This window comes from Canis lupus, chromosome 26 (genome assembly GCF_011100685.1).
Source record: "Canis lupus familiaris isolate Mischka breed German Shepherd chromosome 26, alternate assembly UU_Cfam_GSD_1.0, whole genome shotgun sequence".
NCBI lineage: Eukaryota > Metazoa > Chordata > Mammalia > Carnivora > Canidae > Canis > Canis lupus.
This window is the reverse complement of record NC_049247.1, coordinates 1,095,418-1,113,371: the sequence shown is the minus strand read 5'-3', so window position 1 is coordinate 1,113,371 and position 17,954 is coordinate 1,095,418. Positions and strand designations below refer to the sequence as shown.

The following is a 17,954-nucleotide window of genomic DNA, read 5'->3' as shown; positions in this document are numbered from 1 at the left end:
GCCCTCTCTCTCCCCCACACCAGAATCTTGAAACACGCTTTTGCTTTCCAGAGTCGGGGGTCAGCTCTGATGATGATGATGATGAAGAAGATGGAAGTTACCTGCACCCGTCTCTTTTTGCTTCCAAGAAGTGTAATCGCCTGGAGGAGCTGATGAAGGTTTTGATTCTCTGTGTTTTTTATGCTGTAACAAAACTTCTGCTAATCTAGTTTTGGGAAATCTTTAAGCAGCCATTCTTTTGTATCTTATCACTGACATCTGTTGTGCATTTTCGTTGTTGACTTGGTGACTGACACTTTTATTGGTGACAGTTTAGTCCTGCCCAGCCTTCCTTCCTTTCCTGAGTGGTTACTAGGAAGATGGAAGCCATCTATCTATTCACTCACTTCCTCTGGGAGTGGAGTACAGCACAGTAGTGCAGGCCTTTTGTGTGTGTGTGCCAAGGGTTTCCTGGAGCATGTCCACCGTGCCCTGATATACCATGTTCTGTGGTTGAGTTGAGCCTTCTTGGCCACAAGCATTCTCTGTGACTCAGAGAACGGGAATGGTGTGATCATGATACTCTCTGTCTGCAGCCTTTGAAGGTGGTGGACCCAGATCACCCCCTGGCCATGCTGGTCCGTAAAGCCCAGGCTGACAGCCCCGCTCCTACCCCTGCCACAGCAGACGGCACTGCGCAACCCTCCCAGGTGGAGTACGCCACGGACTGTGAGTACCTCTCTGTGCGTCTCCTGGCCTGCAACCAGCTGTAGAGCTCAGCCAGCCGGGCAGCGTGATGGGTATACATGCAGTGCGGGTCTGCTAGAGGTGCTGGGGGGACTCGATCCCTCAGGTCTTCGTGTTTAGTCATCTTTGGCGTGTGGCCTCATCCTTTAGCTTGTTACCTAATGTTGACAAATGGCTGCTCTGTCTCCAACACCAGCTGTGCCTTCCAGGAAGGATAAAGAAGGGCAAAGGCAGAAAGCAGACTGTGCTCATGACTTTGCCCTTCTTCGAAGGACTCCCCCTTCCCCCCACCCAAGAAGCTATGCCTGGTGCCTCCCTATAACCCTCACAGAAAGGATGGTGTTGTGTGGTCCACCTGGCCTGCACTGGGGACTGGAATTGGCCATGTTGCAGCCCTAACCAGAGTCAAGTTCTGTTAAGAAGCACAAGGAGAGCAGACTTTGGTTGGCTTGGGGTGCTGTCATGGTTGCTTTCCCGCAAAGGCCACAGCTCAAGCTAGCATGTGACATGCACCGTGGAATCACAACTGATTACACTTCTTGCCTTTTCTGGTTGATTGCTAGCCTTTTGTATTTTTAATCACTGAAAGATTATGGACAGAAGGTAAATCTTGAGGTTCTAGTCAAGTAATCATTTGAAAGTATTTGATCTCAGTCTCGTTGTCCAGTCTTTTTTAAATTACTTAGAAGTTAAACACTGAGCAGGAGAACAGCCTCTAGGATGCCTGCAGGGATTTGTCTGTTGTCCTTCACCTGCAGACCCGATCAGATGATCCACCCATAAAGTCGTCACTGTCAGAAGGCAGAAAATCAGCCCGAAATTAATTCTTTTAGGACGTAGGCTGCTCATTATGGGAGTGTCTGTCAGAAATGGTGCCATGACTCCCCCACCTCTCTCCCAGTGCAGCATGCAGCAGCACATGACTCTGATGTGCTGAAGTCACATTTGCAGACTTTAAAAGTCAGCTACTTTAGTGAACTTAATGTGCATATCCTGAAAAAGCCTCTTAACAGACTTGGGGTTTGAAGTGCTCAGACAAAAAAAAAAAAAAAAAAAAAAATGAAGTGCTCAGACAGGGAGTGCTGTTGTGGATGCTCAGCTGCACAGGTGAATTGGGAGTCGTGAGGGAGCAGTGGAAGTTTGCTGAGTGGGATGTCCCTGAGCGTCCTTGTTTTCCTGTTTTAGACCTGTCATTGAATTTTTGCATGTTTAGCACCTTGTCCGTGTGCATCCAATAGATCCGTGAAGCTATTACTGTCTTGCACGGGAGAGGAGAGGAAATTCAGGGGCAGGGTGACCATTACCCAATCATTCGCTCCGTTTATCATGGGTGCACATACCTTTAAACTCCAGGGCAGCAGCAATGAGGCGTGTCCCAGCCCCCACAGCACTGGGTGGGAGGGAGGTACGTACCTGCTCTGTGACTCAGGCTCTCTGCGGTGTCCAGAGCCCCATTTACACCAGTCCCTCCATGGACAGACATCAGGTGCACCAGGTTTGACTTCTACCTGGACCCCTGCCCACCTGCCCCCAGAAGTGCTCCGTCAGGGGGTGCCAGTTAGTGACAACTTCTCCTCCACATGCTGTTGTTTTGACAGCTCTCTGGTACCCCACATAGTGCAAGAGTGATAGGCAAGTGTGCTTGGTGTCACAGCCTCACAGCTGAACTGTCTAACCCAACAGAGACCAAAGAATCCGTGCTGACAGAACCCATGGCTGCATACTCATGGATTGCTACTGTGCCAGAGGCAGGGACCAGATTGCAGATTTTGCAGAGAAGCAAAACATGTAAAATGTTTAGGTGAAATATCTCAATTTACAAGTGTCAGCAATGAATTATTTGTATTTTGTAAAAATATAAGGCAGTCAAAGAAAGCACATGACAAAGTCAGTGCTGCTTGTAGGCATCCCCCTGCATCCAGCCTCTGCTGTGCATGTGGAAGGGGGCATGGGCGTGAGGGCAGTGAGGTAGAGGGGTGTCACATAGTTTTTCTGTGGAGACTGCTCAGCAGTGCTCAGTGCTGCCTAGAGGCTAGGGAAGGGGGCTGTGAGGTGTCCAGATTTCACATAGATACCTCGTTACCAGAAGTGAGCGCTGTTTCACGGACGTGGGGAAGACAGAGGCTGGACTGCAGTGGGGCAAGAAGGAAACAGGGTATGGAAATGGACGCCTGAGCGCAGACCCTCTGAAGCTTGGCTGTGCAGGGGAAGAGGGGCCATGCCTAATGAGGAGTGAATGTCCCCCTGAGAGCACCAGCCCTGGGGTCACTGCAGCAGCCACGTGTCCAGGGCTCATGGAGTGGGAGGCCTGGATGGTTAGACACATACTGATCCGGTTTCTAGGAAGAACCCCGAGCTTGAACTTTGAATCCAGATCAGAATAGTGCCTGGCCCAACAAGCGCATGAGAAAATGCTCTGCATCACTGACCATCAGGGAAATACAAATCAAAACCACAATGAGATACCACCTCACACCAGTGAGAATGGGGAAAATTAACAAGGCAGGGAACCACAAATGTTGGAGAGGATGCGGAGAAAAGGGAACCCTCTTACACTGTTGGTGGGAATGTGAACTGGTGCAGCCACTCTGGAAAACTGTGTGGAGGTTCCTCAAAGAGTTAAAAATAGACCTGCCCTACAACCCAGCAATTGCACTGCTGGGGATTTACCCCAAAGATACAGATGCAGTGAACTGCTGGGACACCTGCACCCTGATGTTTATAGCAACAGTGTCCACAATAGCCAAACTGTGGAAGGAGCCTCGGTGTCCATCGAAAGATGAATGGATAAAGAAGATGTGGTCTGTATATACAGTGGAATATTACTCAGCCATCAGAAACAACAAATATCCACCATTTGCTTCGACGTGGGTGGAACTGGAGGGTATTATGCTGAGTGAAATAAGTCAATCAGAGAAGGACAAACATTATATGGTCTCATTCATTTGGGGAATATAAAAATTAGTGAAAGGGGGGCAGCCTGGGTGGCTCAGCGGTTTAGCGCCGCCTTCGGTCCAGGGCCTGATCCTGGAGACCCGGGATTGAGTCCCACATCGGGCTCCCTGCATGGAGCCTGCTTCTCCCTCTGCCTGTGTCTCTGCCTCTCTCTCTGTGTCTCTTATGAATAAATAAATAAAATCTTTAAAAAAAAAATAGTGAAAGGGAATAAAGGGAAAAGAGAGAAAAAGTGAAAGTATCAATGAGGGTGACAAAACATGAGAGACACCTAACTCTGGGAAATGAACAAGGGGTAGTGGAAGGGGAGGTGGGTGGGGGGTTGGGGCGACTGGGTGATGGGCACTGAGGGGGGCACTTGGCGGAATGAGCACTGGGTGTTATGCTAAATGTTGGCAAATTGTACTCCAATTAAAAAAAAAAAAAAAAAAGAATAGTGCCTGGCACAAATAGAGCAGAGCCCCTGTCTTCGCGTTTTCAGAGACGTTTGATTTCATCTGTGGGTACATTCTGTGGTTACCTAAGAAAAAGCAGCAAGGATGTGAAAAGTTTGAAAAGAAGGCACAGTAAAGGGAAATAAGCGGTAACAGGTAGTAAGTGAAATCTTAGAAGACATCCCAGGGCCTGACTAGTTTAGTTGGTGGTTTAAGCAAAATCCCTGGTAAGAACAGATCTGAAACATCTCGTAACTTAAACACAATGTGTGCTGTTGACTAGTCGCATAACGTGTCTTTACCCATCCTGTGCATCGTGCAAAGCTGCCTCTCTGCTCTGGGTGCTGTGCAGTCAGTAGAGTGCTGACGCTCCAGAGCAGACGTTGGGTTGCAGTCTGTGACTTCATGACTCTCACACCCACTTCCCCTCCTTGTTCCACACAGTCTTGTAAGCCGTTGACCTTTTGTCCATTTGCATAAAATTTAATTAAATATGTGATTACAGAAGTTTAATTGGAAAAAAACATTTCAGAGAAGAGATCTGCTGTAAGAGCAAACAGGCCCATCCTGCTGAAGAGGAGCCTCACTGCTGGCGCCCAGCAGGAAAACCAGGAGCATCTTTGGAGGGAATGTGAATGAGAGCCCTGAGGCAAAGGCACGTTTGGAAGTGGGTAGGAAAGGAAACATGGCAAAGTAGCAAGGAATGGAGACTCCAGGAAAGAGCCATGGATCTCAGGCCCTGGTAGAGCCTCGCCTTTTACCCTGCAGGACTGTGGCTTCCAGGCAGCGGTGCTGGATGGGGCAGCACTCAGCAAAGGAAGGAGACTTTAACTGGTGAAGAACTATCTCCTTTAAGCTCACAGACAACATTATATTCTGTTAATAGAAAAAAAATTTTTATCAAGCAGAAGAAATGCCTAACACACCAACAGCTTTTATAGTCAAATGGTGGTGTGGGGGAACCCCAGCAGAAACACAAGCTCTACACTGTGAATAATTCAGAAAGGTACAAATGGCCATGCAGTTTTTTTCAAAGGTTTCCCTTCACTGCTCACCCGAATGGCTTTTTATTTGCTGGCCTTACAGCCTGATTCCTGGAGAATGCAGGCCAGTGTCGCAGCACACGTGTGAGGGTACACAAGACTGTGTCACAGTCGAGAGGCCCACCCTGGCTGGCACCAAGAACACTTGAGAATATTATTTTTAAATTTTTATTTTTTTAATTTTTTAAAAATATCTTAAATTTATTTATTCACGAGAGACACGGAGAGATAGGCAGAGGGAGGAGCAGGCTCCCTCGGGGAGCCCGACGCAGGACTTAATCCCAGGACACCAGGATCATGGCCTGAGCCAAAGGCAGGCACTCAACCACTGAGCCACCCATGTGCCCCACACTTGAGGATTTTAAATCTTGGGATAAAATCAAGGTTTCTGGATTGTTGAAAATGTTATTCATGTTTAGTTTTAATTCCTTGATAATTACAGAGGTTAAAGGAAAGCACAGGTGGAACCTACCGTGCTATGTGGTTTTCAGCTGTGTCACAGGCAGAGAGGGAGAAGGCTGAGAGGCATGCCCTTCCTGCTGGTGGGAGCGTGTGTGGCTGTCAGAACTCAGTATGCACGTGCCTATGGCCCAGGATTTCCTACTGTAATCTGCAAACACGTATGGAAGGAGCTACAGGAATACTCATCACAAGGGAGATTTCTAGTGCTGGTGGGAGACTGAGATCCCCTTGTGCCCTTAGGAGAGAGGACGGAGGGGACAGTGGGGACAGCTGTCCGTCCGCACAAGGCGGGACCAGTTGCAGAGGGGCAGGTGTCAGTGGAGACCTTCATGTTGGGTTCGGATGTGGAGGGATATGTCTCCGCCTGGTCACGTGAGAGAGCCTGCAGGAATGGGACTCTGTGGCAGGGGGGCCACTCCATCACCTGCCTGTCTGCGCCGCTTGGACCACGTATGTGGGTGACTAACTCTTTCCAGAAAAAGTGCAATCGATGCGATGCTTCTGATACTGCTCAAGTATTCTGAAGCGGCTCTTGGAGGGTTGTGATGTGAACACATGGTTTCAAGACCATCTGTTAGCTACCCCCATCCCAGCTCTTCCCCAAGAGAGCCTGGCACCCACTGGGGTCACCAAGCTTTTCCAGCTCTTTTTATTAGTGAGTGGTTAAGAATTACCTCAGGATGCACATGGCCATTCTTTGTGATTCTTTCTGATGAGAGATTTTCCTGGATAGGCAGCCTCAGAAGAAAAGCATGTGTTTAGTTTGAAAGAATTTTTTCTAAAATCTCCTTAAATGTAGATGTGTAAAACTAACAGTTTCTTCCTTTTATTAGCTTGACGGTGATTTTTTGTTGCTTGGTTGTCTCCTGCTGTTTGGCTCTAAATCTTTGCCGAAGAGGGTCATAAATGCAGTTAATTATGCAGGAAACCATAATACTGAAATACTGCCCACTGGTAGAGCATGCAGTTTTTTAAAAATAAAACGCCAACCCAGTTTTTAAAAATGTTTTATTCTATAAATAGCTGAAGTGAAATCAAATTGTGTTGTGTGGCTAGACTGGATATTTTCTGGCTTCTGCTCTGGTGTTTTTTAAAATGTGATTTTTGCTGCTGTTGTCATGGCATTCCTTTTTTTCTGCAAAATCATGACCTTCAAGTGCTTTGCTTACCTTCTAAACCGTTTTTTAAAAATGTCTTTATTGTAAGTGAAGTAGAAGGAAGAAAGTAAAATATTACCCAAGATTGCACCACCTAGAAACAGACATTTTTAGCACTGGGTGAGCATCCCTGACTCAGTGGGAATCACTGACATGATTGAGGAGGCAGTGGAGAGCAGGAAACTCCAGGCCAGGGGTAAGAGGTAGTGTTTATGCAGAATAGGGAGTAGAAGGTTGGGTGTACAGATGGAAATATTTGTGTAAAGCAGAAGTCAGCTTTTTAAATTTTACTTGAATTCAGCAGAAGAACCTATAATCAAAAATCAAAGAAAGGTAATTGCTGATCTTCAGATAAAAGTTTCTTCCATACTTCAGGAATTCAGTTCTATAGATTAGAATGTTAAAGATGTTGAGATGATTATTTTTTAAAGCTCTGTTTTTATCCTAGACACCATTAACTGAAACTGGAGGAAATTAAAAAACTCATAAGATGCCGCCAGTAACTCCTGATTTTTAGGAATTAGTATGTCTGTTGTAAGAGTGTGAGTGATACTGATGTTGGGTCTATCCCACGCCCCCCCCCCCCCCCCCCCCAGCTAGCTGGCCTCCATCCTGGAGGTGAGGGCTATACCAGAGTGCCTCTGCTCCACTCTCGTGGACCTGTGTTGTGAGGCTTCTACTCATGCATCCTTGTGTGCTGGGAAGTGCCTGCCTTCCCCACTGTGCGGAAAGGGGTAAATCTTTCTCTGAGGTGTTTGTAAACTGCTGTCCAGCCTGGTCTCTCCTGTGCAAAGAAGCCTGGCTCGGCCGGCTGCTGCCCACATCCAGTTGTGTGGGGCTGCTTGGCTTTCGCTCATTGCTGTTAGGTGCTGTTCACTGAGCTCCCCCATGTGGGCAAGCACCCAGGTGAACGGTACTGTTAGGCGGTCGCATGCCAGGTTGAGTTCTGGACTTGGCGCTTGCTGTGAAGAGGAAGGGGCCACTTCACTTTCCCCGCCCCCACATTCAGGCAGGATGCCTGGTGACCTGGGGCGTTTCCCAGTCATCCTGGGGCATGTCCTGCACCCTTTCAGAAGTTCAGTTCTCGTTCTGGGAAACTTTCCTCATGTGCCTCTCGTTGCCAGTTCTCTTCTAGTTGTGAGCTTCTCTGCTTAAAAGATATCAGTGTCCTTTTGTTTCATTTTTTTCTTCTGTACCATTTTCTGTTTTGTTGTGCCCTGGTTCTCCTTGGTGTTTGGAGTGTGTCTGTCCATCTTCCGTGTCACTGCTTTCTTAGTCACATTTGTCCGCTGCAGTTTAAAGTGTGTTGGTTCCATAAAAGTGTGGTTTGGGGGCCTCTGTTCTCTCAGGGCTGCAGCGAGCTCTGCAGACTTGCTGGAAGTCTGGATGACCTGTCAACGCCTCTGCCATTGCAGCTGGACAGGTGTCTTGGACAGGTGGTCCCAAGGGGGTGTGGCCAGGCTGCACGAACACCGAAACTTGAATTTCCCAGAACGTTTATGTCATGAAATGTGTTGTTCCCTCCTGTATAAACATGTCAGACCCTCCCTGGGCTCTTCCGGACTGCACAGAGACAGGCATCAAGTGCAGTCACCACACAGCATAGCTCGGCCCCTTCTGTCTCAGTGGTGGCTTTCTTTCCTTTTCTTTGTGCTTGATAGAACTGTCTCACTCGGTTCATCTGTGGCTCCCAAAATTCAAGGTTGCTTGCATTCCGTTTCCATCCAGACTGCGGTCGTGGCTGCCTTGCCTGACTGTGGGGGCCTGCATGGCTCTGCGCCCTTTCCTGGTCATCTCCCAATCCTTTGCTCTGGCTGCTTCCTCCTTATCCCTGTTCCTGCTGCCTTGGAGATCCTAGAACCTGTGTTTATGTAACAGGCCTTCAAACCTAATACAGTACTAAAAACTTGAAACTTTTTACATGAGTCACTGATAAAGACTTTAAGTAATGGGTAGAGACAGGCCTTCTAAAAGAAGGTTTTATTTGCCAGAAAGAGAGCAATTGCTTTTAAACAGTGGGCTAGTGGGATACCTGGGTGGCTCAGCGGTTTAGAGCCTGCCTTTGGCCCAGGGCATGATCCTGGAGTCCCTGCATGGGCCTGCTTCTCCCTCTTCCTGTGTCTCTACCTCTCTCTCTCTCTCTCTCTCTCTCTCTCTCTGTGTGTCTCTCATGAATAACGAAATAAAATCTTTTAAAAATAAAAAAATAAACGCTGGACTTTAGCCAGCTGATTGGTTTGGGCAGTTTCCCAGCTTTACAGATGACATTCTGCATCACTGCAGAAGCTGTTCAGATTTTCCTAGTCTACTTTGGTGACTGAGACAAGGCTTCTTTTGTGGGAGATTTTTTTTTTTTTTTTTTAACACTGGGTTGTCTGGAGGTCATAGGGAGTAATTAAAAGGTGACTGGGAGGAGCTTTGTGGTAACAAGTAATGAGTTTGGACATATTCAGATACATTGTGAGATGATCCAAATAATAAATGCTTTCAAGTATTTGGGGAGATGGGCAGGGCATTAATACTCTTTTACTTAAAAACTGTCAACTTTGAATCACTGTTTTTTTTTTTTTTTTTTAAAGATTTATGTATTTGAGAGAGAACACAAGCAGCGGGAGGGACAGAGGGGGAAATGCAGACTCCTCACTGAGCAGGGCTCCATCCCAGGATGCCAGAATCATGACCTGAGCCAAAGGCAGATGTTTAACTAACTGAGCCACCCAGGCACCCAAATCATTATGTTGTACACCTGAAATTAATTTTTAAAAAAATTTTTTACACCTGAAATTAATTTATGTTGTGTGTCAATTGTACTAAAAAAATTTTTTTTGCTTTAAAAACACAACTGTAGGGGAGGTGGGCAGGGGGTGGGGGTGACTGGGTGTAAAAACACAACTGTGAACTTAGCATAGTAGGGATTGTTGGCTTGACTGTGGTTTCCCCAGGACATGAGATTCTATATTCTGGAGAGCCAGCAGATCAGCACCCTGCCTGAAACACAGTGGTCAGAGGGGCCCTTCAGGAACTCGCACAGATGGTCCAAGTCCATGAGGCAAAGCTGGAAGTCTTGGGACTGGGGTGAGCAGTCATCGAGTGAATGAGAGGAATACAAACCTCAATAATATTAGAAATCACTGTTGAATTATGTTCTTGGGGCCTAGTGTTTGACTTCTCCTGGAGTAAAGGTCCTCAGTGTGAAGAGAGCATAGCTTTTTTAAGTGTGAGCAGAAAAAAGTCTCCAGTCAACTAGGCTGCCTGTGAGATTGATACTGACCAGGATCTGAATCTTTAGATGCTGATGAAAACCTTTTTTAAGGTTTATTTTCAGCAGAAGGGATAGTCTTACAGAGTCTTATGTTATATAGTGAAATCACCACGAAAGTGACTTATTCCACTGGTCTGTCAGCAGGTGACTACCCGGGAAGGGCTCTCTGGCTGTGGTCCTGCTGTGGTGGTGAAGAGTGGGGCGTTTACAGGGAAATCAGGCCCGCCCACCCCAGTGTTCGGGAATATGCATACCATCCACTCCATGGAATCCACCCATGTCAGAAATCTCTCATCATATGGTCACAGAAGGGAAGGGAATACAGGAAAGCCCACATAATGGTGGGGAGTGAGGACCGGTGTTACTCCTGTGACTTTTTCATAGGCTTGAAAATAGTTTTGAAGTTATTAAGCATTGAGGTTGTAAGAGCATCTCTAAACAGCCCTTCAGAAAAGTTTGACTTTTGGAAAACAGAAACATTCCAGTTTGTGGAGAGGAGGGGCTGGCATAGCTAGGGTGACCAGAAGCTGCCAGGTGGGCAGTGCATGGAGTGGGGGGGGGGGAGGGACACACTGCATTCTTCATGAAGAGTTCCATTCTTGCCATTCATATACTTGTATTCGTCTCCTCCCAAAAACCCACTCAGATATTTTTATTATATTTGAAATTTCATCCAAAATTCATTAAAAAATGTGTGGGAATTAGTTTTTTCTTATTCTCTGAGTATCTATATCATGCCCCCACAAAGAGTAGTAACATACTTACCGTCTGGCTCTTTTTGGAAACACCTGCAAGCCCCTGCTCTATCCCAGAGTTGGTGAGAGACTTTACTTGAATATGAATGTCCTCATTTCGTTTTTTTGTTTGTTTGTTTGTTTGTTTGTTTTATAGAAGCCCTACGGGCTTTAAAGTTATAGCAAAGACCAGTTTTGGTAAAATCCAGGTCTTAAATATGTTGTTGTTTGCATTCTTAGGAAATGTTCCCACATACTATCAATACAGATCTGCATCTATAGCCCCAGCCTCCCCGCCTACTTGACATCGCCCCTGGGCTATACGGTGCAGGTCTCAAATCCACACAAATATTTTAGTTCTAGAATGTTTGACAATGCCCTCATTCTGCTCTTGCATATGGTAGGTAGTTTGAACAGGCCTACAGTTGTGTACTGAATACTGTCCCTGGGCTTTGGAAGGTTTGGGCCACTAGGACATGGTGGCCCTTGCTGCTGCAGAGAAGCCTTCCACCATTCCACTTCTTATCCTTGTGCATGTAACTCATAGTCACTAGCAGATTGGCATTGTGCTTGTGCCATGCTGGGACAAGGCTTCTTCCATCATGGACATAGTCAGGGAGGCCCTCCAAGCCAGGGGCCTGAGGAGAATGGGACACAGGAGCAGTGGGACAGGAGGCAGGGAACTTGGCTTGGGCCCTGGGTGGGGAGAGATAAGAGGGTTCCAGGCAGGAGCAGCTCTGTCTGGTCCAGGCAGGGCTCCTGGAGCCTTAGAGCAGGGGTCTGGGAGGGAGTGTACAGTGCAGCTGACCCACCAGAAGGAGGCATGGCACAGCCACCTCCTGAGCCAGCAGGTGTGTGAGGAGGAGGCAGGGATCCTGATCTGGCCCGAGCCCATGTGAATCGTTTAGGAGATGGCCCAGTGGGGGTGTGGAATGGTCAGTTCATTGTGGATAAGTTCAACTCAGCTAGAGATAGGACTTCTGGAATCCTCAAGCACAGAGAGGACTTAAAGCCATTAAGCTGACGGAAGGTCCCTCAGGTGCATGGGGAGGCCATTTGCTAGTCCGGTGGAGGCAGCCCAGAGGCCAGGTGCTCACCTGGGCTTGGACAGGTAGGGCAGCAACATGCAGGCCTGGCAGCTGTCTCATTCATGGCTGCCGCTCACAGACGCTCCATTGGTCACATTCCCTCGTTGTGACATCTTGTATGAATAAAATAGATCGATTTTTTAAGATAAATTGTTTGCTCCACAGCATTTGCTAAAGGCATTTTCTTTCTTTCTTTTTTTTTTTTTTTTTTTAATTTATTTATGATAGTCACACAGAGAGAGAGAGGCAGAGACATAGGCAGAGGGAGAAGCAGGCTCCATGCACCGGGAGCCCGACGTGGGATTCGATCCCGGGTCTCCAGGATCGCGCCCTGGGCCAAAGGCAGGCGCTAAACCGCTGCGCCACCCAGGGATCCCCCTGCATTTTCGTTCTTAATACAGACACATATTTGTCTTCTCCAAACTGGCTCTTTACACAGAAGGGATTGCTCACCAGCCCCCCGATCTACAAGAACCCTTTAAGCACCAGGATTCCCTTCTTGGAGTTAAATTTATATGAGATTAAGATTGCATGAAATATCAGCAAATTGGCTCTGATTTTTGTGGAAAGCCAGTTGAATAGAAGGGGTTTGGACGGTAATTAGGCATGTTTATCTGACCTTGTGTTACGTCGCGCTGTATGTTTCTGAGCAGGTGCAGAACTGAGAAGGAGGTGCACTCGGATGTGCTTTACACTCTGAAGCAGCTTGATTTTTTTCATAACAGCTACATTTGCCCTTACAAAAACATAGATGCCTATTGGAACTTCCTTCTTGGATTCATCTGGAGTAGGTATTTGTGGTGCTCATGATGCCAGTAACGCCATTGGCATTCAACTTTCTTGTAAAACCCACTCATCTTTCAAAAATTCAACCTAAAATCCGGAGTACAGCAACCCTAGTAAGGTGTGTTATGTCACGGAAGCCCAGTGGTAAAGAGAGTGGGAGGAGCCCTTTGGGACTTTGCACCCTGTCATGAAAATGTGATGATGAGCTTAAGGAAGCACAAAACCTGGTGTTCGTGGGAATCTCTGAGTGACTGCACTCTGATGGTCATTTTAAAGGGTCTGTGGCTTCAAGTGCATTCACTCTATAATAAGAGTGATGAGTCAGTGAGCCCGCATATCTTAGCACAAGGGTATTTGGGAAGGCTCACAGGCCTTGCTGGCAGCTGGCTTCACTTACTAATGCTGGGCAACTGCCGGCCATACACTGGAAACCTCAGATGCTAGCAGTGCCGTGGCACTGCTGTTTGCAGGGAAGTGCCCTGTGCAAGCAGGGGCCCCTAGAATGGACAGACCTTAGGTGGGGGAGGTACTGGCAGTCAAACATAGGGAGCTGGAGGGGCAGGGGGAGGACACAGCATATAGAAGATACTGTGGATGTGCTGGCGTCAAAAGTGAGGGAGCAAGGTGACCCAGAGTGGGAGTGAAGCCCAGAGGCTCTGGGAAAGGCGAGGCATGGGTGACGGGCTGTGGTTCACCGTCAACTGTCACACCCGGGCCCCAGAGTAACCCATTGCATTCCATAGCAACAAGTCTGCTGGCCATTGAGCCTCCTCACGTCTCACTAGACAGTGACATTGGGTGGCTGTCAGCATTGTTTTTTAGATAAATGGAAATTGTGAAATTTCCTGTTTGCCTTTGTGGAGTGTGATGAAGACTCTGCTAGAAGCTCGCCGCATGTCTGTCTGAGAGGGTGGAGTGGGCTGCCTGTGCAGGCCTGCTGGGGATGCCAGGTCAGGGTCTCCCACTGCGTGCAACCTCCTACTGTGGTCCTGGGGCAGCCTAGGTCTGGGGTGCATTTAGGTTCAGGTGTGCAGTCTTATTTTCATACCTGGCAACAAAGCCTTCTGTTTTTGTAAGCTCAGCACTCAGAGTTTCTGCTCTGTCTTAGCCAGTGCCCCTCAGCCAGTATTCTGAGGGTGGATTCCTGAGATAATCTGCCATCTTGCCAGGAGTGCTGTCTTTAACACTGTTTTGATTTAGCATGATGGTCACTTCAGGAAAGTCCTATGAACTGATGGTTAATCTGCGTATGAATATATTCAAAGGGACAATGCTTGGTTTTGAAAACCATTTATTCTGTTACATGAAGAATGCGTTATATTGCAATTGCCTGACATACACTGTTAGTCAAAACCTCTAAGCTGTTTTGTTCTTGTGAGTTCACGTGACTCACTGGTTGTGACTGTGATTTAAAGTGTATTCTGGCTTGATATCAGACTGACTATCTGGACTGACAGGAGTGGAGTGTCCTTCCACGAGATGTGACACCCTGGGCTAGGCAGTAACAGGAGTCCCACCCCCTCTCCCAGAGACGCTGGACTACATACAGGTTGTTCTCCAAGGCAGGTCAGGGTTATGCTCTGTTCTCACCGAGGCCACATCGTCTCCCTATCTGTGGGGTGGCTCTGCCTAGGGACTGAGAAGAAGGACTCTGGTAGCCTGATTGCTTAAAGGCGGGTACATGGGAACTGCAGTTCCATTCCTACAAGGAGGATGCTGTACGTCACAGGCATAGGCTGTGTGTGAACGCCTCGCTTGGTGAGGAAAAGCTTCCATTGGAACCGGTGCATCCATCTGTCCATCCGACTAACGCTGCGTGCTACATGCTATAGAGCGAACATACCTTCCCTGCCATCCCCACTGCCTCAGCCTCTGCCTCCAGCCAGCGGTTTCAGGTGGTCCCCGCCCTCCTGCAGCAATGTGATTGAGAACTCTGTGGGGACCTTGTGTCTTACCATAAACTCTCAGGATGCCATTGTGAATATGTAGCCATGGCTGGTATGTGACATTGAGAGAGAACAAGCTGGGAGTTCACACATGCAGGTAACAAGGAGCGAGCTGTTAGCAGCTGTGGGTGGGCCTGCAGCCACTTCACTGGTCCCTGGTTCCACCCTCAGGTGGTAAGACTGGGGCCTCGCTGCTCATACTGCTGTCCCACTGCTGTTTGCCAGTGTAGCACACATTATTGGGAGCCAGGGTCAGGGTGAAGCATCTGCTCTTGCTAAATATTCTTGTTTTATTTTTTTTATTTTTTTTTTTTAATGTTCTTGTTTTAAAGTTAACTAATTGAAAATCAAAATAAAATTCATTAATTGGAAAGATTTTTTTCGTTCTCCAACAAAAAGGAAATTAAATCTCAATGTAGTCAGAACCATTTGCATATCCACAATTCTTAATTGGATCATTGGTTCTCCCATGATTTAGCTGGTTTTGAATTTTTCCAAAAAAAAGAAAAACAAATAAGCTTATAGGACTTTTAATTATTGAAACAGTGGGCTGCTGCCCTGCAGATACTTGCAGGGGCCCAAACTACACAGGAAGCTATTGTACATTGCTGTCTGTGACGGCAAAGCCACCCAATGGCCTGTGTCCGTGAGGATGTGGTAAATACACTGCCACGCATTGCGGGGCCAGGATGCTGGTTACAGATGCACGCACACAAGGGAAGTGTCACCCAAAGGAAGTGCAGCGCCCAGAAGATAACTGGGAAAGGAGCAGAGCACTATAGCTGCATGCGTGCTCATCAGCACGGTGGCCAGCTGCTGCTGGAGAAGACTTTTCTCCTGTCTGCATGTTTACTGCTATTGTCCCCAGGGGTGTCCCAACATTGCCTGGCTCCTCCACATCACGTGTCTGGTGGGCAGCCTTTCTTGTATCAGAAATATAGAACACAGTGTAGTTGCAGATGCACAGAAGTGACATTGCACGTGTCTTTCCACAGCGACCGTGGCTGCCATGTATTACAGCTACTACATGCTGCCAGATGGCACCTACTGCCTGGCACCCCCCCCACCGGGGGTCGACGTGGCCACTTACTACAGCACCCTGCCTGCTGGTGTGGCTGTGCCTAGCTCTGCTGGGGTGACGGCCACTGCCCCACCGCCCCCTGGGACCACACCCCCACCGCCGCCAACCACAGCAGAGACGAGTAGTGGGGTGACCTCCACCATCACCACAAGGTACGCTCACTTCTTCCCATTGCCTGGCACTTCTCTACTCTCATTCAGGGTCTTCAGTTTGCGTTTCGTGGAGGGTCTCTGTTTCCTGAGGGTTTAAGTATCCAGATACCCAAGTTACAGAGTTGATGGTGCAACTGAAATTGTCATGACATGAACACTTAGAAAATTAATTCCCAGTCAGCACCCCCATGTCACCCCCAACTCCTGCATCCTCAGCACCCCACTACCACCCATAACCCCCACATCTTACCGTCCTGCACCCCCCATAATCCCCATGTCCTTAGTGCCCCACAACCCCCATATAACCCCTGCATCCTTAGCACCCCATGCTGCCTGACCCCCCTACATCTGGGCTTTCTGACGTGCTGATGTCTCAGTTGGGCACTACTGGGTAAAATCAGGGTGAAATGAAGCTGCAGTTACTTGTAGGAAACGTAGAATTTTATAAAGTCCATAGAATTGACTCCCAGAAGCCATGGGCAGATGGGGACTGGCCACCAGACCAGCTGAATGTCAAACAAAAACCACAGTGGGGCAGGGTTGGGCCCCAGCATCCAGAGGTCTGTGGTGTAGGTATGTTGTCAGCACTTTGTTAGGGGCTCTGGGTGCCTGTGGTTGATATCTGACAGAACACATGGGTGTTCTGCATGGTGACCCACCTTCTGACCGTGCTGAGAAAGGGGACATGAGGTGAGGATGTTGAGCTGCACTGCCCACGTTCTCTGTTTTAACGTGAAAAAAAATCAACAAGTAACTTATTCTTGGTTGCTTCTAAGAATTGGCTTATAACTGGAGGGAAACATTAGGGGGAAAATAAACCTGTTTCCACGGTTTTAAGTCTCATTTTCCATGAAACCCCATTTTCACTGTTGGCAATGATATTTTGGCTTGTTCAAGGAACTGACTTTGATGAGCTGTTTGTAGTTGAAGACATGCTCAGAGCCTCCTTGCATGTGTGTGCGTGTATGTGTGCGCGCATGCGTGTTGGGGTGGCCTGGGACACCCAGAGCCCTCTTGTAGCGTGCTCCACTGGTGCACCTGCTGGCAGTCTCAGGAGGTCCCTGCCTGTGAGTGTGATGAAGCCCTTCTCTGCAGTGCACTTGCTCCCGTGGCGGCCATCATCCCCCCGCCCCCCGACATTCAGCCTGTGATTGACAAGCTCGCAGAATACGTGGCTCGGAATGGCCTTAAGTTTGAGACCAGCGTTCGCGCCAAAAATGACCAAAGGTGAGAACAGAATGTGGGTGTGTGGGTACGCATATGCATTGTACTAAGCTTGTTTGTAGTCTAGCTACGTAGTTCTTTATCATTTTTACTCCCTGTTTATGTCAGCACAGCTTATATGATGAATTGCTTACAGTTGTGTGGTGTGTTTTTGTTGGTTTTGTTTTGTTGAAGTAAGAACGATGAAGCTATCTAAAACAAGGCTTGGGTTCATGCTTTTCAAGAATCTGCCATTTGCGGGGGTGGGGACGGGTGAAGCAGGTGATGGGGATGAAGGCGTGCACCTGTTGTGACGAGCACTTGGTGGTATGTGGAAGTGTTCAATCATTACACTGTACTCCTGAAACTAAGATGACACTGTATGTTCACCAAATGAGCTGAAAATAAAAACTTAAATCTATATGATATATATGTCAGATAGAAAAATAGTTTAAAAAAATAGATACATGTTTATAAACAAACACAAAACAAGAAGCAAGGGGAGAAAAGTCTGCCATGTAATCAGCGCTCCATGCATCAGGTATAAGCCATTCAGCAGTTGCATGGATCCCTGTGACCACCAACAAACGGTTTAACCTCCCCATGCTTCAGTCTCCCTTGCCCAAGGAGTGGGTAGGATCCAGCCATCCTACTGCGCACACAGCTCTTGTGGTAACGGGCTTGAGTCTGTCATTGGAGAGTGTGTGTACGGTGTCTGCTTGCAGCAAGCTGTCAGTAGTAGCCCTGGTTGCTACTCTTGGCACATGCGTGTCTGCGTTAATGATTCGTCCTCATCTCTGCTCCTAGGTTCGAGTTCCTGCAGCCCTGGCACCAGTATAATGCCTACTATGAGTTCAAGAAGCAGTTCTTCCTCCAGAAGGAAGGGGGTGAGAGTGCACAGGTATCTGTCTGCAGGGATCTGGGA

The 17,954-nt window shown here is 47.8% G+C and overlaps 1 protein-coding gene across 2 annotated transcripts in view; it reads left to right on the top strand.

Annotated features, from left to right (window-relative positions):
• The window catches only part of SFSWAP (splicing factor SWAP), a 69,786-nt gene that overhangs the window by 14,632 nt on the left and 37,200 nt on the right, over positions 1–17,954 (top strand). For both annotated transcript variants that reach the window (XM_038574708.1, XM_038574709.1), the window contains exons 6-10: positions 52–158; positions 576–708; positions 15,589–15,826; positions 16,922–17,053; positions 17,837–17,930. In XM_038574708.1, coding sequence (XP_038430636.1) covers positions 52–158; positions 576–708; positions 15,589–15,826; positions 16,922–17,053; positions 17,837–17,930 — 704 coding nt within the window. The remainder of the gene's footprint in view (positions 1–51; positions 159–575; positions 709–15,588; positions 15,827–16,921; positions 17,054–17,836; positions 17,931–17,954) is intronic.